Below are 24,276 nucleotides of genomic sequence, written 5' to 3' on the forward strand. Positions count from 1 at the left end.
AGGAGCTTTATCCCGGGCGAGGTGGCCATCGCTCTCCTCTCGCCGTGCAAATCTGAGCTCAGGTGGCTGATCGCTATTGATGTGTCCTGATTTTTGTGCTTACCAGGCAGGTTTTTTTTGGTGAAGAAGTTGCCCGTGGAAAGCAATTCTTAGCGTTTTGCTCCAGATTGTGTCTCTGCCCGTGTACAAAGCCTCTGAGCACGGCGGTACATGGCGTGACTTGGGATTTAGCCGTTAACTCTCCTGAAAGTGAATAATGACGAAAATTACTATTTTCAGCCCTGAATGCCGAGTGAGCTGCTGCTGACAAGGGCCCCCCTGCGACCTGCAGCTTTTTGGGGCTCGGCTTTAGCCGGGGGTGGTTGTGCCCCCAGCCGTGGTGGATGCGGTCCCCACCGGACCCCTTCAGATTTGGGGACAGGGGCAGGGACCCCACAGCTCGGTGTTGCGGGGCTGTGCTTCGGCCACTGCCCAGGGCAGGGGGTTGTGCACGCAGCTGGGCTTGGGTTAAAAAAAAAAAAAAATAGGGAAAAAAAAGGGGGGAAAAATAGGGATAAGGGGAGTGGAAGGGAAAGGAAAAAATAGGAAGGGAAAATAGGGAGAAAAATCGGAAAAAAGGAGGAAAAAGCCCGCACCCCCCGGCGGAGGGAGGCTTTTAACCCGGCGGGGAGGGGCCGGGGGGGGGCTCCGGGTGCCTGCCCGCTGCCCCCAGCGCTCGGGGCCGGCTCTGCGGCGGCTCGGGGGGAGCCCCCCCCCGCCCGTCCCCGACCCCCCCGCCCCCTGCCCGCCTCCCGGCCGCTCCCCGCCTCCCTCCCGCCGCCACTCCGGCGGCTCCTCCGAGCAGCGCCGCGGCTCCGGCTGCCGGGGCCGCCGGTGCGGGGGATGCGGGGCGGGCGGCGGCGGCTCGGCGGCCCCGGGGGGGGCAGGTGAAGCCCGCGGAAGGATGCCCGGCGTCGCCGCCATCCTCCTCCTGCTGCAGCTCCTGCCCAAGGCGGAGGGACAGGGCTTCGCAGGTGAGGCGCCCGGGGTCCTCTTCTTCCCCCCCCCCCCTCCACTCCCATTTCCCTAATTCCCGCAGGGGGAGCTCGCCCTGATTCCCCCCCCCCAGCCCGCAGGGTGCTCGGGCTGGCCCTGGGCATCCTCGGGGCGAGCCCCCCAGCTCCGTGCTGGGAGCTGCCCGGGGGTCGCGGCGGTGTCCGGGGGGGCGGCAGCTCGGGAAGTTGTGGCTGTGTGTCCGGGTGTCCGTCTGGCTGTCTGGGGGCAGCATCACCCCCGTTCCCCCCCCCCAGCGCTTCCAGTCCGTTTTCACGGGAGCCTGGCGAAGGGGTGCAGCCTCGGGAGCAGCCGCTGCCTTCCTCCTCCTCTTCCTCTCCTCCTCGTCGGGTCTCGGGCTTCGCCGCTTCCCCGACGGCTCCTGCCCTGCCTCCCGCACCCCGGCAACTTTCTGCGGGAGCCGCTCGGGCTGGCCCCGGCCCGGCCCCGGGCTGGAGGAGCGGGGCCCCCCCGGCTCCTGGGGGCACACCTCGCGGTGCTGGGAGGCGCCAGGGGCGAGGTTTGTTCCCCCCGTGCCGTTTCGTGGGGAAAAGCAGCGATCCGCCTGGTTTGGGGCTTCCCTCGGTTCTCGTAACACGGATTTCTCGCCCTGGTTTTTCGTTCTGTTCGAAACTAGTTGGAGGTGCAGGACGCGACTGGCTGTATTTAGCTTTCTAAGTTTTGGTCAAAAACCTTTTCTGCCTGTATATGCGATGGAAATCAGCCCTGCTCGTGCCATGTTGCTTGGTAGCGAGCAGTCTCCGTGCTCGAGGCTCCTTTCCCTGCCTGCAGCACGCCGGAGCCCGCTTCGGCTCAAGCAGCGCTGGATCGCGGTTAGGACTCGGGGAGCCCCGGGGACTTCATCTCGCTGCTTTGGAACAGAGCTGGAGCGCAGGGCAGCAGGTGCTGAGCACACACCAGCTCTGTGCATGCCTTCAAATAGCTCCAGTGCGGTCTGGCCGAAAAAGTTTGGTGCTGGGGGGCCAGCAGGCACAGGAGCCCCCAGCTGAGCGGAGGCGCTGCTGGCATCGGTCAGCACGGGTTGGGAAACCACAGCCCTGCGTGTGCTGCTGGGCAGCTGCACGGGTCCCCTGATTTATTAGGGAGGCTGGAGAGTCTAACCTAGTTAAATAGCTTCTTCACTGAGTAAGCAATACGTGGAGCTATTCTTCTTCCTCTCCCAACTGCGTTTTTGTCTTCCCGACACTTGCCATATCAGTTCAGATTAGATCCTTGGCTTTTGATAAATCACTTAGCCAGATGCTTGGGAAAAAGGCTGATCTGTGAAAATGGTAAACTTTTTAAGGGGCAGAAATGATTTGAGGGAAACTAATACAATGTGAGCTAAACACGTGTGAAATTAAACACCTGGCAAATCCCTGTTTTCAGAAGGCTGTAAAATGTTCTCCATCGCCAGTTCCGCAGCAATAGTGACCGTGAGATTTCCTAATCGTGAACATCACCTTCTGCCTCCTATTTCAGTGCACGTTTTTTACCTTTCAGAACAGGGGCAGCTTATTTCAATCTTTAGGAGCTGCTCATGTGAATGAAGCTAAATGAAACTTCTCTTCGGCTGTGAGTCTGCCGTGAAGTGTAGCAGCCCCTACTCTGTCCATAGAGTCGAGAGTTTGCGGTTTTAAAAGAAAAAAAAAAAGCTGCTCAGATGCACTTTGTCTCCGAAATTTCGGCGAAGTTTGTCGGGTCCCCAGCAGGGAAGCCACGGGCGCGTCCCCGCATCGTCCATCGGGTGGTGCTGTCTCCATAAGATTAGGGTGCAGATGCTTCCACTCTCCTGATTGTTTTTTCTCCCAAAGCCTAATCCGTTTGTTCGGCAGCCTTTTGTCGAACATCCCAAAAAAGCATTGTGCAAGAAGTTGGCTGTTCTCTAAATTTATTTTCTTACCTGGCAGCTGGGTTAACAAGTAGCAAAGCCACGAGTCGAGGCAAACCCGTATTAAATTCCTGCCTGGCTCGCGCAGTTTCTTATTCGTCTTGCCCACGACAGATGAAACCAGAAATATTCCAAACCTACAGCAGCCTGCTGATGGCTTCTTGCTTGGAGTATCTAGTTTCATGCCGAGGGAGCTGCTTCACATTTATTTCCTTATGTAATGTCGCTTGTGCTCTATTTATAATTTTTCCCCAGCAATTGCTCTCAGTCGCACGCGGGCTCTGTATGTATTTATGAGAGGCATGCTTTTAATTCTGAACTTCTTGTTAGCTTTAGGGTCAGGTGCTGATGTAATTCCTCAGCTGCTCCTTAGAATAAGTAAAAGTAGCACCAGGTCATTCTAGTAATTGCTGATTCCTTAAGATCACAGAAATAAAGGCACTTGGCTTGGGGGAAATGCTGTTTGCTGCCAGCACGTGTGTGGCATTTCTCTCACGGAGTATGTGGAATATTCTTGCAGTTGCTGGGCACTTCGCTCCAGTCTCCTCCGTGTTTTCCATGCCAGAGAGTGGAGAAACAGACACAAGTCATTCCCAGCTGCGAAAGATGTTGGGGGGAAGCAGGACGGTGGGTTTACGCTGGGACTGTTCACCTGAGCACCAGACAGCTTGGACGCTTGGTTTTCTTCTGATGTCAGCATTGATTTCATTTTTCTTTCCTTCTCCTACTGCTTGTTTCACTGTGGGAGAGCTCGGGGATGCCCGGGCGTGCAGCTGGCCGCCCACGGGCTGCTGCACCTCGCCAGGCTGGGGCAGTCAGTGCGGTACGCACAGGTTGGCAGGGGAAGAGGGGAGATGATTTTTTTTTGAGGAGAATTAATTCATTTCCTACGAGTTCATTTGGTCGTGGATTTTTTGCTGTTGGTAAATTGGCAGTGAAAAATGGATCTTTGAGTAAGCTCCTGTGTGTGGCAATTGTTAACAATGCAGCCATTTAACTCAATAATCACTTCTTGCTCCCTCTGGGGAACTGTTAGCACTACGATTCAACTTTATTTTTCATTCCTGGCTGCCTTGATTTGTTTTCTAACAATTATTATTAAGAAGGTGATGTTGTGAAACGGCCTGTTTCTGCAGCGGCTGCGAAAGGTCACAGAGCGCAAAGGCATTTGCGAGGCTGTTTCCTTAAAAACAGATTCCCCGATTCCCTTACAAACAGAGCTCTTCTTCATCACCCACCCTTCTGAAAGCCCCTCAGCTCTGCTTTCCTTGTTTAATTGTACTTTTTCAGAGTCTCTAATTCTCTCTGTGCAGGCCCACGTGCTCCAGCTTTCAGCAATATTAAGGGAACGACTCGGGATACTTTCTCTAGAACATAATAGTATTTTTTTAGAAGGCACCACCATCTGTTACCATGGAAACCTGTATAGTGGTAAAGATGTAGGTCTGAGGCTTTGTGAACCTCAAAAAAAAAATAGGAACAAGGGTTGTTTCTTACGGGAACAACTACTCTTGTATATAAAATCCAGTTAAGTGGAGAAAAAAATACCGATCTGTTCAGCATTGCACTGACAGTCCTTGTGAACAGCGTTCAGCGTAGGATTCCTGTGCCGCTGAGTCTGTGTTGGTTTTCTTCAAGCTTGTTATTTATCATAATAGTTGTTATGCGGCTGGTAACTTCCATTATAATTTTATAAATGAGGTACACTGATACGTATTGGCAGGCATTGTTCCCTGCCTCAATGGGAAGTGCTGAGCGTAAAATGGAGAGGTGTGCAACGTTAGCACCCGAGTTCAAATATTTTGGCAGTGAGCAAGTCTGAGGCTGACTTAACAGAAGCCTCCTAAAAAAGAGCAGAGATGTCTGAAATGCAGCTACCAAAATGTGGTGGGGGTGTGTGTGGGTTTGCTTGCTGCTGTGAGCAAGAGGAATACCAGTACTCCCCTGCTTCGCTGTAGAAATCCTGAAGCTTAGCTGGCATTCATAAAAACTCCCGGTATTTGAGTGAAGAGCAGCACTCCGTGTGTGTATCTGTGTATAAAGCATAGCTCCTTTAAAGAGATTTCTTAATTTATTACGGAAACTGCTTCAGCATGTTTCCCCCGTGTCTTGTAATGCACAGCTGCAATGTGCTGAAGCTTAAAAACGTGCTTGTAGGTGTGTTGATGGACGAGGCTGTCCTCATGGAGGATTTACAGAGCAGCAGCACCCAGAGGCTGCCTGCTGTTACCGACCCGCTGGGGCTGTAGCCTGGGCTCCTCGGGGTACCGGAGCACTCCGCTTCCACCAAGAGCAGCTCCTGGATTGATGCTTCCTGCTTCTGCGGTGCTGTTTGTGGGAAGACAACGGTATACTTGGCTTTTATGGCGTTTCTGAACATTTTATGGAGCAGTATTATTTGCCTCATTTAAGCCACGGTATTTGGACAGGAGTCACTTGTCTCTGGTGGCACTGACGTTTCCCAGGTCTCTTATTTTTCTGCTGCTGGTGCGCTCCCTGTTCGCTGTCTAGCACTGCTTGGATATCACTTCATTTAGATGATACTTGCTTTTTTTAAACCTTATGTTATGACCTGTGACCCCCTTGGCCCTGTGTCGCCTCTTACTCCTGGATGTCACTTGCTCAGTGGTGGCATCAGTACAGGCATCGTACCGCCTGGCCCTGGCCCTCTGCACGCCGCTAACATAGCGAGCGATTGCCTCTGGTGTTCGTTACTGCATGCAAGCCCTAAAGATCATACATCTTCATGGTAGGAGGGATGATTACTATGTCTTAATCAGGCTATACATCACTTAATCAGGCCCACTTGTTTTTTAATATCTGGTAAATACCTCCTATCCATCACCGTGGGCCGGAGATGCCGGATGCTGTGCAGGCTGGCTGGCAGGGCACGGCGTGCTCCGGGAGAGACAGCGCGGTCAGCCAGTTACAGGAAAGAAGGACCTCTGGAGATGATGACTGTAAGTGTTGCTTAGAGCCATAGTTAATTAAAGATGACACAATTCCAGGGAGCGTAAGCTACCTGTGAACAAGCCCCAGTCAAAGGGGCAACAAGAAACCCCAGGAAGAGCGTGCGTAGTGCCTGGCCTCCTCTGGCTTTCTTGTTTGCTGTTAACCAGCCCTTGTCAGTTGCTTCAAGGGCAGCCGCTGGATTTCCTCCTTTCTCCAGACAGACCTCAGGGACTCTGGGTGTGGGAATTCAGGTGGGCTCAGGAAACTGCCGTGGCTGGGAGTGCGCAGCTCCTGCCCGAGCGGCTTGTAAGCTCTGGGCGGGTGGGATCTGGCTCTTGTTTCCTGAATCTTGAGTTGATCTCTCGGAAAGGCTGTGGGATTTTGACAGCTGATGATGTTGTGTGGGCACCAAGCAGTGCTGCAGCCTGAGCAGCCTCCAGTTACATGAACGTCTTTATTCAGCTGTGCCGCCTATGGTGTGCTGGAAGCGCTCAGTGTCCTGTATCGCAGCTCGTGGTTAGCTGAAACGTCTCCGCATCCTACATAACAAAATCAGTGGAGGTTACCATGGGCTTTTTTCATGTATGGCCTCCTCATTATCTTGGTTTTGATCCCAAGGGATGACTTTGGATTGCAGGGAAGCAGCCCTGGGCTGCGAGTTGGTGACTGTGCCCGTACAGCTCTGTGCTAGGCAAGCGACAGCCAAGTTCTGCTCATCTCGTCCTCTGTGGCACTGTGCAGAGCAGCACTGCCACCTAAACCAGCCTTCATCTCTTATGTGGGCATCACCCCTCCTCAAATGGGAGGGAAATGCTATTACCAGCTTGAGCAGGAGCAGGCCTTTGCGCTGTACTGGGTCTGTTCTTCTTGAGACGTGTTTTTGGTGACTTGCTGAATCCAGCCCTGCTCCTGGAGGGATCCGTGGCTGTGCACCTTCATTCCCTGAGTACCAACTCAAAGCTCAGCTCCCTGGGGAACGAGGCAGCAGCTTTGCAAATGGAAAGAAAGGCCTGAATAGGCAAGTACAGGCAATGATGACGACTGATGGAACAAATGTCTGGTGAAAGAGCACGGGGCTGTCACTACCCAGTAGAAGAAGGGTTGAAAGCTGGGGGGAGGAAGGGAATCAATGGATTGTGCCTGCTGTAGCTGGGGCTCTCTAGGAACATTTAGTGGAATTGCAGCAGTACTTGCGGGGTAAGCAGAAGAGTGCGTCTGTTAGCAAGATGGGAAGGTGCTGTGGAAGGTGCTGTACTTGATGGTCCACCTCTCCAGAACAGGGATTCTCTGTCAGCGTGTCCCCGCTTTGGTGCCAGCAGCCTAAATCTCATTCAGTATTTCTAGGTGTAAATTAAATGCCCGAATAGAAGCAGCTGGTGATGAAACCGAAGTGTTACCACCACAGTCAGGTGTTTCTTGTGGAAACATGCCGTGTCTTGGTATTTTTTTCAAATTTGTGGATGGAAGTTCTATCTTCAAAAATGAAGTTTTTGTTCCAGAAAACTAAGCAAGCACCTGTGTAAACCTGGCTGAGCTTATTCCCGATGCTGTCTGTGCGACTTGCTCAGTTTCCAGGAGGGGTGTGTGCCTGCCTTTCTGGCTGGCAGGAAGACCTGTGTGCTTTGGATGCTGAGAAGCCTGGTGGCACCTTGATAGGTGGCTGTCAGCTTGTACCCCCAGTGAGCATCTGTAACAGACAGTCCTTTTTTCCTTCTCTTCATTGTTTTAAACCTAATTTGGTTGCTTTATTGTGTAACAACTCAGAAATAGCTGAAGAGCCACCTGTGTTAAATGCTTCAGAGGCACAAATGCTTCGTTTTTGTACCCTGCAGAAGGCTTTCATCTCTAAGTCATAAAAGAACAGAAGAAACGGGAGCAGCAAGGATGGCAGCTGAGATGTTGACATGTTTGGGGCAGGGGAAGGTGATGGAAGTGGTGTGTGGTGGGGCTATGGCCGTGGGAAGAGGAAGGGACAAAGCATGGAAAGAAGAGGGAAAGGTAAGGGGGAGCCTGATGGTCTGGGAGCTGGGGGAGCAGGCAGGAGCTACAGCTCAGAGGCTGGCTGCTGTTCCTGATGTTTGTAGGTCCACAGTGTGTCTGTCATGGAAAGGAGAAGACTGGTGATGGCAGTGAGTTTGTCAGCTAAAATACCTCCAGAGAGCTTGTTGCTGTGAATATTGGCCCTTAGGCCAAAACATGGGCTGCAGTGCCTGCCTTTTGTTGTCCTTCCTCAGCTGCGCTCTGGTGTTTTATCAAACTGGTTGAGCTTCTCTTCACAAACCAAAAATATTTGCCGATGCAAATATCGTTAATTTACTAACAACCAATTCCACGTTTGCTTAGGAAAGTGTGAATTTCATTGTTACACGTGCCACTCACTGACATCTTAAGAGCCTGAAACACGTCAGGAACAAGCTTGCCCTGGTGTTACTCCTCTTCCAATGATACTTCAGAGATCTTCCTGTGTCCGTGGTAGGGTTGCACGCTGCTTATTTCAGTAACGAGAAAAGATAAGTACGCAAAAGGCAAAGGCTGACGTTTGTTTTCTAAAACATTTACCTGCTGCTGCCTGTACCCCAGCAGCTGTCTGGGTAGCTCGGTGCCAGCAGCAGTCAAACTGAGGTGAGCTTCTGGGAGGCATCGCTCCCATCAGCAGGGTGAAGGCAGCTGCTTGTTCCTTGCTGCCATTTCCTTCCGAAAACCCACCAACAACCAAACCAACCAAACCCTGACGGTTTTTGAAAATTGATTTGAAGGAAAAAAGCTGCACTGAAATGAGCAGTTCTGCTGTTCTGGAGGTTCAAACATTCCAGCATGTGTGGGGGACAGTCTGTATCATCTAGTGCAAAGTAACAGCCTTCCTAAGTCTTGTAGGAAGCCTCATGTATACTTTTTAAAGGATTTTTTGCTGTGAAAATAATGGTCGCAGCGATGTTCCAGCTTCCCGATTAAATTGCCTTTCATATAAATAGGGTCTCCTAGAGAACCAGTATATATAGATTTATATGATTTTAAAACGGGAGATGGTTTATATACTACCAGATATCAGCACGTGGTAGCAATAATCAGAGGAGCGGAAAGCTTGGAAATAAACAAATGCTGTCTCTGTTGGCACAGGGATAACCCTGGAGACTGCCAAGGCCAGAGCCTGCAAAAATAAGAAAGTATAATTAATTGTCCTTAGATGAACTTGCAGAGCAAAAGTAACCCTTTTAAAGTAGTCTCTACTTCTCATCGTTTTAATAATAAAAACTTCTGGCACATGGGCAAGCTTTGCTCTCTAATGTGCTTATTTACATTTCTTTGTGTGTTTAAAGAATGAACACACTGAGTATAGCTGCATCGGACATCCGTGTTAATCCTGCGCTTTGATGCTCATCTAGCAATAATACTAAGTTATTTCTGAAAACGTTTGAAAAGTAATGCTTTGGAGCCGAGTCCTGGTGGTGGCTGAAGGCCACTCAGCAGCTAGCCACATTAAATCCCTCCCTGTTTGCTTGTTTAAGAGACTTTTTCTTCGTTCCAGTGGTTCCTATGCCTGTATCTATGTAAGTGCTCTAGCTCCTGTGGTAAGAAAATAAATCCTTTTCCTTCACCCCCTAAGAAGATCCTCCTGATCTTTTATCGACAACCATGTTAAATAAACACAGTGACAGGGCTCAGTTTCTCTGTGTCCCTTCATATCTTCCCCGTGGTTACTGGCTTCAGGGTGCCTTGCAGGTGTTTGGGACCTGAAGCATGTGAAATGGGTGCTGCCAAGAGGTGATGCAAGGTCGGAGCCCATCCTGCTGGCCTGGTGTGATTCTGGTTAACATTTAACATCTCTGGAGAGAGCCGATGAGCGCTTGGGCAATTTGGTGTGTAGCAGCGCACCCCTACCATGGTAGGCGTAGGATAGGGGGTGGTGGGAAGATTTCCTGTCAGGATCAGACTTTGAATATAATCTTCATTAAAGGTCAGGAAAGACTCAGAAGTGGTTCCTTTGTAAGCTTTTCTTAGTCATGGTAAACTTAAAATCTGCAAGGAGTCGAGGATTAATACCAGGTTGAAGTTAACCACAGGCAGAAATTTAGCCCCAACCTTGGGAAGTTGCGATTTTGCAAAATCGCAGTATAGATCTGGCATAAATGTATACAAAGCTATTTTGAGTTGGATGGGAAAAATCTGGGAGTGCTGCTGAGGATTTGAGAGGACTGATGGGTGATGGTATATTTGTGGGTGAGCAAGACTTGTTTTAGAAGGGAGTACGCTTTTTGAACTGCATGCGCAGCAAGTGAAATATTCTGCCTTCACTAAATGCTTGGGATTTTTCCTTTCCTGCCTGGAATATTCCCTGGCGTTAATCTTATTCCTGAGAGTGACAAAGCATTGAGAGGACCTAGAAGTGACCAGCAGTTTCTTCCCTTTTGAGCAAACTTGTACAATGTCTAAATGCATTTAGCTTCTGGACCTGCAACTGAGAACTGAGCTGTGAAAGGGAGAGCACCTCAGAGGGAAGGAGGAGGAATTATTTAATGTGCACCTAGGGTAATAGAATAAGATTGAAACAAGAGCATAATTTACTTTGAGCATTAGGAAAATCTTTTCACAGATCCATGCGGCTGTAGAATTGTATCCCAAAGGAGATGGTGGAAACCCTGTTGCCTGAGTCGTTTTAATTGAGACAGGACAAAATAATTGACTGTCTTCTGTGGAGAAAAAGTAATGCACTCCTTGAGAAAAAAAAAAAATTGATTAATCCACTGCAGGCTTTTTTCTCCAGATGTCTAACTTATAAAGCTATTGAAGAGGGAAAGGTGGAGGAGCTGTCCTAAGGAAAAGGAGCATGTCATATTAAGCATGTAAGAAGTGTAAGTGATGTTAACACCAATGCTTCTCAACCGTTTCCAATTCATCTGATTGACCTGCTGAGGTCAATAAGTTTCTGACAGCACTGGACTTTGGGTAAGGATCATGACTTCTGGGAACTCAGTTCCCAAATGATTCTGGGTGAATTGTTCAAAGCCCAGTTTTTGTAGGTGGCTGCTGGCTGTCATCCCAATGGGGGCTGATTTTCGACACAGGCTTTAGTATCTGAAGGGCTTAAGAAGACATAAGATAGTTGCAGCTGAAATCAGCAGTGCTGTTTCCTTTATGTGGGAATGATGCAGGTTGAGGATGCTGAAAAGCCCTGGGGGCTTCAAATGAGGAATATGGAATTAGCGGGAATCTTCCCTTAATCCCCAAATCACTAAGGCAGGGAGCCGGTAGGAGATCGTGCTATAGGGCTGAGTGTTGAGTATTTGTGAGGGAATAGGAATTCTGTAACTGTAGAGAAATTCAAGAGGAAATTGATAGTTATCTCTGCAGAGATCAGTTTGCATAGTGTGTAGTAAATAATGCATGGGGCCACGCAGCTAACAATAAGAATAAAAATATTGAATAGCTGCTCATTCAGTAAGTACCATCCATCTTCTGCACAGAACATCAAAAGGTCCTATGGCAGAAAAGAGTATGTGACCAGGTAATTTTTTTCTTTAATGTCAGAACTACAAAAGGGTTGATGCAGGGTTTTGTGGATGACCTTTCTGCTAGAGCAATTAATACCCTTCAGAAAGCTTAATTAAAAAAAAAATAAATATATATATATATATAAAATAAAAAATCCTGTTTTCATTAATACTGTTTAGTCTTGCTTTGAGATGGAGAAACCCCTCACTAGAGGTGGACAGTAATTTGGGGGCTTCTCTTCTGGGACTGCATGAGTGAGGCTTTTTTCTGATGCTTTTCAATTGTGAGCTGGTCTGCACAACAGCCTGCTCCCCTTTTCCTGTACAGTATCACCCCAGAACCTATAAGGTAGATGTAGGAGCAGAAGTTTGGATACTTGCCCAGTGAGCTGTGCAAACAACTGCTTTGTAGGGTGCTGGAGGAGGGCTGTGCAGGGTGGTAGCGAGGCTTAGGCTTGACCCGCAAGCAGCCAGCTGGACAGGAATGAATTGTGGTTTGATGCCGTAGGACTGTTTGTCTATAACTGTATTTATTACATGATGCTTTGTGGTGCAATCATTTTTTACTTGTTTAATCATAAACAGCCTGTTATATGCAATTAAGGTCATCCTGTGCTTTGTTCGCTTGGGTGGGGAAAATAGTGCTGTTGCAATTAAAGTGAATTGATTATTTGAATCCCATTAAAGAAAAAAGGAGGTGAGAAATACTGCTGTTTATCAGTCAACTTCAGGGAATTCGTGTCTTCAGAAAACTAGCTTCAGTTCTACTCCTTTTTATTTTTCTCTATTTATTGTGCAGTTGAACCTATAGATTTTGACAAACTTTTTCTGTCTTTATACGCCCTCAGGCTTTCAATTCATTACCCTTATTCTGCTCTCTTCACAAGCCATATCTAGTGGCCATTTGTTCCTTCTGTGTCCAGCGTGCGTCCTGTAATGCCCCTGGGTGCTGCTAAGTTATGTTCTAGAAACTTATTGTGCTGTGGCAGCAGGTGTGTGCCTGTGTGCTCACAACATGTGCCTAATAAATATGCAGACTAGTGCCTATTCTGAGGCCGTAAAGGTGAATGGATTTATTAGAAATCCTCTTTAAATTCTCCTCTTCCCTGCAACAGCTCTCTGCTAAGAAGAGTAAGAAGGTAAGAAAAATTCACTGATTCAAACAGTTGTAAAAGAGCTTTACCTAGGACAGGATTTTTCTTAAAGAATCCAGTCTTAAAACTTCAGTGTCATACATTTGATAGGTGGAAGCCTCTGCTGTGGTGGCCCTGTGCCACGCTGCTGGTTCAGGAAGGGAAGGCCTAGCATGGTGGGTCTTCTGGTGGTGGAGGGCTGCGCTGTCTGCTCACAGGTTTGTTTTTTCAAGGCTTCAGCTTACAGTGTGCATCCTGGCCAGCCCTGAGTGCCCCTGCCTGCTAGGACGTCTGTAGGGAGAGCGTGGCGAAGACCTGGAGGAGTTGGGGCTGATCACTGCCAGGCTGGGAGAAGCTGGTGGGATTAATGCACTTCTGCTGCTGTGGGTTTAGTTTAATTGGATTTAGTTTCAATTGTTTAATTTGCAAAGGAAGGGAAGGCAGTTGCTTTGTAATTGACACCTGCTCTTTTTTATGGGATCTCAGGACAGGACGGGCCTGGAAAGTTGAACTGCAGTTTACTGATAGTATGTGCCCATAGGGCACAGCAATGCAATAGCACGAGGTGGTGAGGGCAGGAATTGTATGTTCAAACTGTTAGGTTTGTACAACTTGGCATTGACTCTGCTCCCTTCTTTCAATTTCAATGTATTTAAAAAAGAAGTAAATACAGATGAATTATTTGTTGTATTGTGTACTGTTCCCCAGGATACCTCTCTTCAGATAATTTTTGTTCCAGAGAGATTGAGGAAGAGAAAATGTTTACACCCTCACTTTATGGTGAGGCAAATTCGAGTGCAAGAACACTGTGTAATATATGTGTAATTACAGAGGGAAAGGATTTAAAATGTATTTTAAGACGAACATGAATCAAGGCCTTCCCCTCCACCAGTCTCCTGTGATACCTTGCTGTTAATTAACCTTTTGGAATTAAGTGTATTGCAGCCTTCTCTGCCCCTGGTTTTCTGGGAGAACCAAAGAGCTCTGACTCAGTGCATGTATTTTGTAATCTCACAGGTGAAAATGAAACCTTGTCCTTAAAGCTAACTAGAGGTTTTCTTGCTGGCAAAGAAGCCTTTTAAATGTTGAACCAAAATCATGCTGTTGAGAAGCGTGCTCCCTTCACAGTGCTCATATGCTCACAGGGATTTCCACATTGTGTGATGCCAGGGGAGGCTGGGACTAGGTGAATATTTTGTAAGGCTTTGATCAGGGATTTGGCATCTGGAAGCCCAGGTCTTCTGTTCTCAGCTCTGTCCCCATCTTGTTTTGTATCCCTGGGTGACTTAATATTTCCCTGTCTCAGATCTACTGTAAATGGCACATTTCTTTTCCGTCTCATGGGGGCCTGGGGGAGCTTAATTAGCATCTTTGAAATGCTTCAAGGTCTCTTAATGAAAAGCAGTGAGTGCAGCATGTTCTCAGGCTGGCTCTTTGTCTCTCCCAGTGTTGGTGAATGCTCCGCTCCCTAGGAGGCTTGCTGAGATCTTGCCTGATGCCCATGAACAGGTGTTGAATGAAATCAGAGTCGCCACTCTTACCTGGCAGGAGCTTTATCGGAGCACAGTGAGCGGTGTGTAGCACCTCCCAGTGGAGAGAAGCCCTCCAGAAAATGGTGTGCCTGATGAAACTGTTGGTGGTCCCCAAAAAAGCACCTGTTGGAAATGGTAGGCTGAGGCCCGTATTCTCCAGAATGTGTATGACAGCTTGGTATCTTAAGCTCCTCTGTCCTGGTTGCCTTTTGTAGCTAAAGCATAGAAGTCAAGGTTTGGATGCAGCTCTGCTTTCATTGTAGAGCCCTGTGTGCAAGGCAGGTGAGATAAATCATGGTTTAACTGGAGCTGTGTGCAGGAGGAGGCTGTAATAATCTTCGGGGAATTCTTTTGTGTTAGGAACTGTACGCAGCCTTTTTAACAGCAGAAATGAAAGAGACTCGCTAGAGGACGTGGATGCCTTTCAGAGGATGTGGATGCCTTTCTCCTCCTGAAGACGGTTGTGTTCCTTCAGGCAAAAGCAAAGTCTTGGAAGTGAGCCTCTGACCCGAGTGCGTGACCATGTGTCTGCTCGTGCTCCTTTCCTCTGTGCAGCTGCTCAGACTGACCTTACGAGCAGCTTTAGGGAGGCTTTTTGGACTGGCACCTCAATGAGCAACGGAGCACGAAGTTACCTTGCAGAATCAAGATCAGTGTCTGGGGATGGCTCCTCCATAACTGGGTTCTGGAACTTGCCTTTTTGGAGGGTGCTCAGTGGCAGGTAAGGGAAGCATTGAGGCAGGGCGACAATTTTTCACATAGTTAACAAGTATTCTTTTCTGAAAGATGTTTCAGAGAAAAGGTTAATGCAGTTAATGCATTTCTTTTGGGCATTGGGGGAACTTACAATGGACCAAGGTCATTGTTTGTTATTTTGTCATAAAATAAGTTTGAGTGGTGTAGCACAGTGTTATTCGAGTACATTGTTTTCCTTCCGGAGTAAAAGTAGCAGCTAATAGGGCTTCTGGACCTCAATTTTCCCAACAAATTACCAAGTAGCTCCTCTTAGCTTTATCACATGCTCACTATACATTTAAAAATGGTCTAAAATATTACTTCTATTGATCTACAGTTAAGATACATGTAGAGAGCTGTCCAAGTGTTCTGTTAAATGGCATTGACTTTAGGATTGAATTGCAGTTGGGCTAAGGTGAGATGGGACCTCTGGAGATGGCCTTGTCCGCTTCCTCTGCTCAAAATAGGGTCATCACCCATGAACTTCTATGGACAAGGGCAACTTCTTTCACTGTTTGACCGTCTCCACATGTGTTAGTGTGGGAAGTCTGGTTCACTCATCTTTAGTCCTTCACGTTGGGTATTTATAAGGATTGATATGGTACTTCTTGAGCCTTCTTACCTCCAGGCTAAGCTATCCCAGCTCTCTCTGCCTCTCCTTGTATGGCAGGTGCTCCAACCCTTTAATCATATTTATGGCTCTCTGCTGGTCTTGCACCAGTATATTCCATCTCTGTACTTAATGCATAGCACATACATGCTGTGGTTCAATGTGTATGCTACTGGAGTCCTAATGTATTACTTAGCTGACTTACATATTTTGTTTTAAACATATGAAGGATTTTATTTGGAGATGATTGATACATAGGGCAGGATTTCCCAGGTGGTTCTTGTCTGATTATATTTCAATTTGTGTGTGCTTCATCAAATATTTGGCTTTGAGTAAGTTGGTATTTTATGTTAGCTCATCCTGATTTACTGTCTCAGTCCTGTCCACTAGGTATGGAAAGGTAATAATCAGTCTGTCAGCTGCTATTATATTTTCATTTGAGGAAAAACATATTACTTGTATATTCATTCAACGAGAAAGGGAGAGATTTGTTGGTGAAATACTGACACTTCTAACTTGTAGAATGGTTTCTTTTAGAAGCTACAACTTTTCTAAGATGTCTTGAATGACTTGGTTCTTTTGGAGACCTGTGAAGGTTCCTAGTACTTGAAGCTCCTTAAAATCTGGAGGCATCCCTGCTGTCCAGGTGGATTGGCTTTGTAGAAATAAACTTGGGGTGTGCTTTGAATTCTGTAAGTCAGAAAAAAATCAATTCTCTTTTATGGTCAGTTAAATGACTTAGGGCTGTTTGTGGTTTAACTTCACTAAATTCTTTTATTGAGAGTGCTGCTACAAAGTGATGGCTGCTTATTTGATACCTTCAAGACTGTAGGAGAATTTTTCTGCCAGTACTATACTTAAGTTTATTTTTGTATTTTTTTCACATGTAAAAAAAATTGTTACAGCCCTTGTAAGAAAAAAGGGTGGGCTCTTTCATTGCTGGGTTTAGATGGCTACAGAACTTTGTGGAAGTAGATTCCTTGTTTGTAATGCAGATACGGGTTGTCTGCCCAAGTCCATTGTGTCCTTAGCTGTTTTTGTGGCTGTTTGCTTCTGTGTGTTCACGTGCAGCTCTATCGGGACTTCCAGCTCCTGCTATGGGACTGACAGTACTGCTGTTCTGCCTACTTGGGCCAATCTTATTAAATGTAATGTTTTGTAAAATGACGTTTTTGACTGCTTGCTTTCAGTAGCATGTACACAACAAGTAGTCTGGGAAACACGCTGAATAGTATTTAAATTCATGCATTAAGCAGAGTGAGGCAAAGCTCCCCTGGGCAGGGCAGGCCTCTGCCTGCTGTGAGCTCCCGCTGCTTTTGTGAGGGAAGGTGTAGGGGATTATGACCTCCATGTTACATGCACAAGCCTACAAAAGTCTGAATAGTTGAGTAATCTTCCAGTCTGAATGATCTCCTGGTTTATGATCATTTTTGTCTGGCCCAGCCAATAGCAGAGGTTGTACAGGCTTTTCTCCGGCTTATAGAGAGGCTTTAGTCAGTACTGACTGAAGTGCTCGCAATGTAATGGCCGTCACTGGGCCACGGAGTCTGTCCAGATGATGGATGGATATCTGTCTTCTACTCAAAACTGGAGAGCTCTACATCATTATTGGCCGTACTGGGTAACTTGCCTCTCTGGGCAGAGAGAGGAACAAGTCCTCTGTCATGGCCAGCATAAGAGTCTATTAAAGTGTTCCTGTTTGTTCTTTCCCTGTGGCCCATGTCCTGGGGAGCAGGTAGCCTATTAATGAAGGGCTGTCGTGCAGGGTAGCAGACCTTGTGCCTTAAACTTCGCTTTTATAGTACTGACCTCCTGCAGGCTCACCCAGGTAAGCCTGGTAAGGCTGCTGGATGGGTGTTGAGTGTGGCCAGGGGGCTGATGAGGGCAAAATGTGGAGCTTGGCGGCCTGGCCTAGCTGCAGGCCTTTGGGTTCGACTTACAGGTGGAGTGAACTCTTTAGTTTGAGCTATAGGCCCAGCAAGTTTCCTTCTATGTAAGAAAACTTGCAAATGTCTGTGCAATGTTGTCACAAATTAGCAATGATATTGGCTGTTAATCTCCTTTAAGAGTGGTAAAAGGGAAGGACAGCTGTAAAGGAATACCAGTTGTGAATTGTAGGGAGACTTGAGAAGCTCAGGAGAAGGAGAGGGAAGGAGTCATGAGGAGGAAAATGGGCCCTGCTGAGCTGAGGCACTATTCAAGTGTTTTTTTGTTTGTTTGCTTTTTTTTTTGCTATTTAAAAGAAGTCCCATGCCTCTTTCTCAGAGTATCCCAGGCTGTACTCTGATTTGTATGGCTCACTATAGGACCTGTTGCAGCTGTGCTGGTGGAGAAAGATGAGGACTTAGGCTATCCCTAGTCTGTTTGGTGAGTTGCTGTTCCACAGATGGTTTAGAGACCTCTCTGCAAAGATTTATGCTGCAAGAAGCGATTTTTACAGACTTGAAAGAAAGCTCCTTTCCTCAGTGGAGGATAGGAAGGAAAAAGGTAGTGCTGAGTAAGTCTGTCTGCTGAATGCATGTTAAAAAGCTGTACTGTTTTTGTACCTGTTTTGAGTACTTCTTGGGTGGGAGGCAGATGTCAATCATGCTGATAAATGGCCTGAGATTGATTTCCGTTGTAAAGCTGCTTCAGGGTTCCTTAGATCTGATGGTTGGTAAAGGGAAGGAGACAGAAGGAAAACAATGTTGTAAAAGTGAGGAGTAAGGTAAAAATGAGAGGAAAATGCAAAGTTTTGGGTCAGATAGATGAGAACAGGTAACTTACATTTTGGCTTTTTCTGTGATTCTGGTATGCTGAGTTATTTCAAACAAGCCCAGTTCCCTCAGCCTGTATGCTTCGGGCGAGTGCTCCAGCCCCTGACCATCCCTGAGCATCCTCACCTGGGCTCATTCATGCTCCCCAATTATCAGCTCACTCCTGTACCTGCAGCAGCAGTCTCCAGCCTTGTGTAGATGGATGCCCAACAGGAGGGCAGATCTGGCAGAGATGCTCCTACCCGCCCTGTCCGGTGGGTGCAGTCCCGCTCATGGTGTCCTGTCCTTGGAGGGGCCTGGGGCCATAAAAATCCTGTCTGGGACAGCAGCTGTGCAGCCACCTGTTAAATGCAACCTCAACCACTGGATGTTGAAATCATGTTGTAGCACTGGTCTTGAAAACTAAATGCTGAAAAGGACCTGTGATATCAGGTAATTAAAGAGCTATAATTTGTCCTGTAAGTTGGTGTTTCAGAGTTATAGTTGTAAAACTCCTTAAGAGGCTTTCTTCTGTCTTTTTAATTGGGAATCCAGAGATGCATTACCTTGTTTAATGTCCCTGTTTTAACTTCCTACCACTGAAACTAACTAAATCTATTTAAAAAACCACCACAACTGTTAAAAGAAGTGCATCCTTTTGTTTCTTGTCTTCTCTGAAGAATCTTAACAGCTGCCCAGGGACTCTTGGACAGAACCATATTCTCTTAGATGTGTAACAATGGTGAATATATAGTTGATAAACTAGAGATCTATTGTGTGTTGAGGGGAAGACTAAGAAAGTTGTATTTTTTCCAATATATTCTTGGAGTATTATTTAATTTTGTATACTTGAAAGTTGATACAAGGTTGAAATTGATCTCACTTTACTGACGAGAAAAATCTTAATCAATAGCAAATAAATACTTGTTGGGAGTTTTCTTTAGAGAACATGAAAACTTTTTGCTTCAGTGCAGAGCAAAACGTTATTTTCCGCTGAGCAATTAAAATCTATTGATTTTTAACTTGCAGGTATTAAAGCAGAGGAGTTCATGTCAGCTTCTAAACTGTTAGCTTATATAGCACTATTCTGCATGTAAATAAAACCTTGCCTATATAGCTGACTTCTGTTTCTCAGCACCTTTGTCTCTTTCTTAGTGTTTGTGCTTAATTGTAGATACGCGCAGGCTGAATTTGGTAGTAAGTGCTTTTGTGCTGGCTTTGGGGAAAAAAACAAACAAACAACTTTTTTTTTTTTTTTTTTTTAAACAAAACACACACACAAAAAAAAAACAACTGTAAATTCCATCCTAAATCAGAGACTGCATCAAATAATGCTCTTGTGTTTCTCTTGGAGTTGAGGGGTATTATGTGCACTAAAACGCTCCACACAAATTAGTGATCCCTGCTGGGAATAACCCTGCTCTCACAAAGCCATGGGGGCCTCCTGCAAATTTTTTCTTACTGCCTCAGAATGATCTTATGCTCTCTTCTATCTTGACTTTCTAACACTCCAGGATTTTCTGTCTTCATTATATTTAACTATAAAGGTTAAAGAGAGTGGTGTGTTTACATTTGTGCGCTTAGTCCAATGCAGAAGACAGGAAGGTCTTGAGAGAGTTCTTCTAATGAAGCTGGAAGCTGGATTAGCGACCCCATAAGAAAATGCTGTGATTTTGTTATGAATTCCTTTGCCATTAATTATTAAAGGTAAATTATAGTGCTATAAAATGTCTGAAAAAATTGCAATTTAAGTATGTGGGCCAAAGTGTCTTTTTGTGCTTGGCAGTTTCCAGGAAGGGGAGAAAGTTTGCTTAAGAGGAGGCTTGGGGTAGAGTTGGTAGATTAATTATTAGATTGAAAAAAAAAAAAAACAAAAAACAACACAGTATTTCTGATCAATTTTGTTTTGCTTCTTGGAGATGAACAGCTGAATTCTGGATATTTTATACCTCTTCAGTCGCATAAAGGAGATACAAAGGTGTTCTCTGGGTTTATTTAAAGGCTTGCATATTAACAACTGAGCAGCTGCCTTTGAGGGTTTGCTTCATAAGCCCTTCAGAATATGTGGAAAATCTCCTGTGGCTTAAATGGTTGTGGGTCAGCTCCAACCTGACTTCCAGCTTTGTTGAAACAGATGAGTCCTGGCGATCTTTAAGCCATCTTTCTTCATGTGATCTTCTCTTGTGAGCCTGATATCTCTGTTTGCAGACCTTAGACAGGATTATTACCAGCAGTTCTGCTGATAGACCGAGCGCTTTCAGGAGGTGAAGGCGCTTAGCTCAAGTCCTAGTGAGGACAGAGGTCCTACACCGCTTTGATTGCGAGTCCTCACATCCTGTCAATATTTGGTTCTTACACTCTTCATCTGTTGGAATATTGCCTTTCTCAGAAAAAGCAAACATTTGCTCTTCCTGCGTTTCAATATTGGGCTGTGAGAGAAAGGTTGTGATTACTGCTTCGTACCAAGTGCCTGAAATGTGTCTAACTGTGCTTTTGAATTCACTGCATTGCAATACCACTTTTTAAATGCCAACTTGTTTTTCTGCTTGGATTGCTCAAAATGTGTATGTGTAAGTGCTCTGTAACATATGCAGATGGAGGCCCTGACTGTGTGTGTTTTTGGGAGTTGCTTGGCCTGGTATTAAAAGGATGAATCATATGTAAAGAAAGCTATGCGTGTGCTTTCACTTTTCCTAATGTAAATCTTCATCTGGAATGTACTGCATCATATTTGGGATGATGTCCAGATATAAAAAATGGTCAATAACTACTGCCAGCTCCTGTGGCAAGGAACCAATTACCCCATTCTGTTTTCATCCCTCTGTGCACATGTCAATAAATAATCACTCAGCCATAATCCTAACCAACTCTGATTAAATGTACGTGTCCCAAAAGCTTCTAAACTGTAAATGATGGCAAACATCGAAATGCCTTTACTCACTTGTTTCTTTCGATCTGTTAAAATACCTATTGAGGCCTTAAGGTGTTTGACTACCCTTAAAATATGCTATAGAATATCAGTTACCCACTGGAGGGACCGATCCAAATTGACATAGATATCTATATATGAGCTGTGGGGAGCTCTGGGGAGGCATCTCCGTCCTGAATATTGGGATCCTGTGCTGCAAGTAGGCAGATTTCTGTCTCTTTTGGAGCTCTGAACTTTGAAAGTTGTACAAAGTGACTTTGTAGTTGTTCTTGCTTGTGCAAAGACTTATAACAAGCTGTTCTGCATGCAAATTATGCATTTTAAGGACTAAGATTAAAAGAATTACCTTAGTCAGTAGATACGGTTAGCAGTAGATGGATATATTGATAGAGATGAGTGATTTCTCACGATTGTGTGGTCTCTTCAGCGGTAGTCAGGAAGGCAACAAGCTCTCAGCACTGCATGTGGTTTCCCCTGCCTGCAGTCATCCCGGGCTCAGACACGAGAGCTTCAGTCCCCTGCTCCACACCAGAGCTGCAGCGGGCAGCATCACGCTGCTGCTTGGGCCCTGGAAGGAGAGCAGCTGGGACGGCACTAAAAAGCGAAGGTGGCATTTGTTTCTCCGTGTCTACCCTGTGCTGCAAGCAAAAAAAAAAAAAAAGTTGTAGGGAAAACTGATGATGATTTTTTTTATCTGGGGAGCTTTTGTGTAGTTGGTGTCTTGACATCTGCTGTAAAACCTGGGACATCAAGCACTGTGAAGCATCTGTAATTTTGATGCAGTGACATCAAGTATCGTGATGCATCTTTAATTTTGATGTATTTTCCTTTGAACTTTCAAGAGCAGCCTCCCTTTTTCTTGTAAGGGTTAACGTGTGGATGTTGAGTGGTGCAGGAGCTGCTGCTGGAGGAAGACTGAGGCTTTGTAGGCAGAGCATGAAGCTTGCCAGGAGCACGATTTAATGTTAGATGTAAATGTAGGACTGCAGATGGTATCCTGAGGTTTTAACCATGTGAATTCAAGCTGCTGCCGAGATGGCTTTGAATTGTCTTTCAGCATGGAGAAGCTGAAGCTGCACAGATTGGACCTTGGGCTTTCCTTTGTTTGGAGAACAGATTGTTCGTTTCACAAGTGACAGCGTTTTGTGCTAGAAAGGAGTTCTCAGTTCCAGCTGCAAGGTGTCTGGGCTGCAACAGACTTTGTTTTACTGCTTTGTTTACCTGATACAGCCATGTTGTATTTCGTGCATCAGTAATTATTTAATTTGTAACGATCCCGTGCTTTTGTGAACTTTGTGCCTGATTTTCAATCAAAATTTCCTTTAAAAATTACGCTGCTTCTGCGGACCTTCCCAGAAAACTTCAGGCTGAAGCAGTAGTAGTGTCTGCCTGTTTGCATTTGGTTCTTTCAGTTGGATTTGTCATTTCTGATAGTCCTTGCTCCAAACTTTGTGCAGCGTTTGCAGCTGGCTCACCCTTTTCCAAAACCCTCCCCAGATCTCCTGGCACATCTGTTTCAGTAAAGTGAATTAGTTCTAATGCTATCAATTTTTGTAAGCCTTACCTTGAGGTGACTGAAGATGTTGACTGTAAAATTATGGCATTTAAATTTGACCATGTCTCAAATGGAGTAAATTTTTCTCTGCTGCGCCAAAACCTTACCCGCTAACGTTTATTTTGGTGCTGTTTTCTGGTGTTCATATAAATAAGGTATATTAACCTAAAACACATTACGCTGTACTGTGTAGTATATCAAGTAATTAATATGTGTGGTTTAAAAAGAGGAAAAATGCATGTGTAAAGTTTATATTGTAGGCTTAGCTTAAAATTGAGATCACAGCCTAAACCTGACTATATTGGAGCAAATGATATCTAAATAACAGCACAATGTAGATCTATCTTGTCTTTTTTGATCAGCCTGCTTAGTTTCAGTGGGAGTGAACTTGGGTATAGCAGGAAGTGTTAAACTTTTTTCATACAAAGCAAGAAATGTTTGTTTACTGAATGGTCCCTTCTGAAGATTGGTCTGCGTACAGCCCTTCCTCTGAGGCTCTGCTTTTGAGACCGCCTTAATTCTTATTCTCTCAATGTGTCCAATTTCATCTGGAAATCTTAAATCTCGTCTCTGGTGGCTTAGGTATAATCTGCCTATTTCCAGTTGATCTGCAGACTGGTCAGCTCAGTGACTGGGCTGCAAGACCCTTTGATCGTGCATATCGTGTAAGAAGTGTATTACCTGGAGTTTCTTGGATGCATTAAATGGGTGGTAAAGGTGCTGTGCAAGTAGCATTCCTGTGCACAGGCAATCCAGTGCACTTGTGAGGCTTCTGGAAAACACATCTGCACAGCCCTGGTCAGGAGGTGCTCACCCGCTCTCCTGTGAAGCTACCTCACAGCAGCTTCTGCATCTATGAAATCCACACAACCACGCCGAGTTCTGGAAGGCACTGAGTATTTCCAGCACCTTTGTGCTGCTAGGGCACAGACAAATACAAACAAAGTAAAAGGGATGTATTTAAACTACGCTCTTTTAAAGAGAGAAGCATTTTCTGTGCCTGAAATCTGAAAATCGGTGTACAAATTTGGCTGCATGGTGGGGCAGGGTGCTTTTATCCTCTCACAGAGGGGCTGTGTAAGAGCGCAGATGCCCTGTGATGAGCACTCATACCTGGAACCCATTTAGTACCTGTGGTGGAAACGATGCAGTAGTGTAAGAACTTCTAGAACAGAATTCTGGATAAGTTTGGAATAACTTGTAGAAGCCATTTTCACAGAAGCTGAGAGGATTGCTTTCAATCCCTTGAAATTAGCTGAGCAGTTCAGCAGGGGCAGCTTTAAAATTCAGGTTGCCTTGGGTTAAACAAGATGTGTTAGTGGCTCTCGTTTGTCTTCCTGTATGGCCTTTCAGATCCTGAAATTTGCCACCTGGTTATTTAATTCTTTCTGGGGCTGCCCTGTCTGGGGTAGAGCCCCTTGTGTGCTCTGTGAGCCTGGGGAGGGCTGTCCCTAGGAAATGGGCAGAGGCCCTGTTAAGGTGGATGATGTCGATGTGTACAGGGGTTGTACACAAAGTATTTGGGAAGTTTGGCTTTTAGTACTTTGGGGCAAGTTACTAGCAGTTGTCTCTATACTGACCATGGAAACACGCATAATGTGAACACAGTCTGTGCCAAGGGGAACTTAACTGTGCTGCCGATGACATGATCAGCAGAGAAAGAAATATGAGCAGGTCGATAAT

General features: G+C 46.0%; 1 protein-coding gene across 15 annotated transcripts in view; it reads left to right on the forward strand.

Annotated features, from left to right (window-relative positions):
* Positions 1-804: 804 nt before the first annotated feature.
* Positions 805-24,276, forward strand: part of PTPRT (protein tyrosine phosphatase receptor type T) — a 449,634-nt gene continuing 426,162 nt past the window's right edge. For 10 of the 15 annotated variants that reach the window (XM_027442953.3, XM_027442955.3, XM_027442958.3 and 7 more), the window contains exon 1: positions 806-1,013. In XM_027442953.3, coding sequence (XP_027298754.1) covers positions 944-1,013 — 70 coding nt within the window. In that variant the 5' untranslated portion in view covers positions 806-943. Of the gene's footprint in view, positions 1,014-24,276 lie in introns of all 15 variants that reach the window. The other 5 variants (XM_038166116.2, XM_072026287.1, XM_072026288.1 and 2 more) reach the window with 1 other exon arrangement.

Source organism: Anas platyrhynchos, chromosome 21 (assembly GCF_047663525.1).
Source record: "Anas platyrhynchos isolate ZD024472 breed Pekin duck chromosome 21, IASCAAS_PekinDuck_T2T, whole genome shotgun sequence".
Lineage (NCBI taxonomy): Eukaryota > Metazoa > Chordata > Aves > Anseriformes > Anatidae > Anas > Anas platyrhynchos.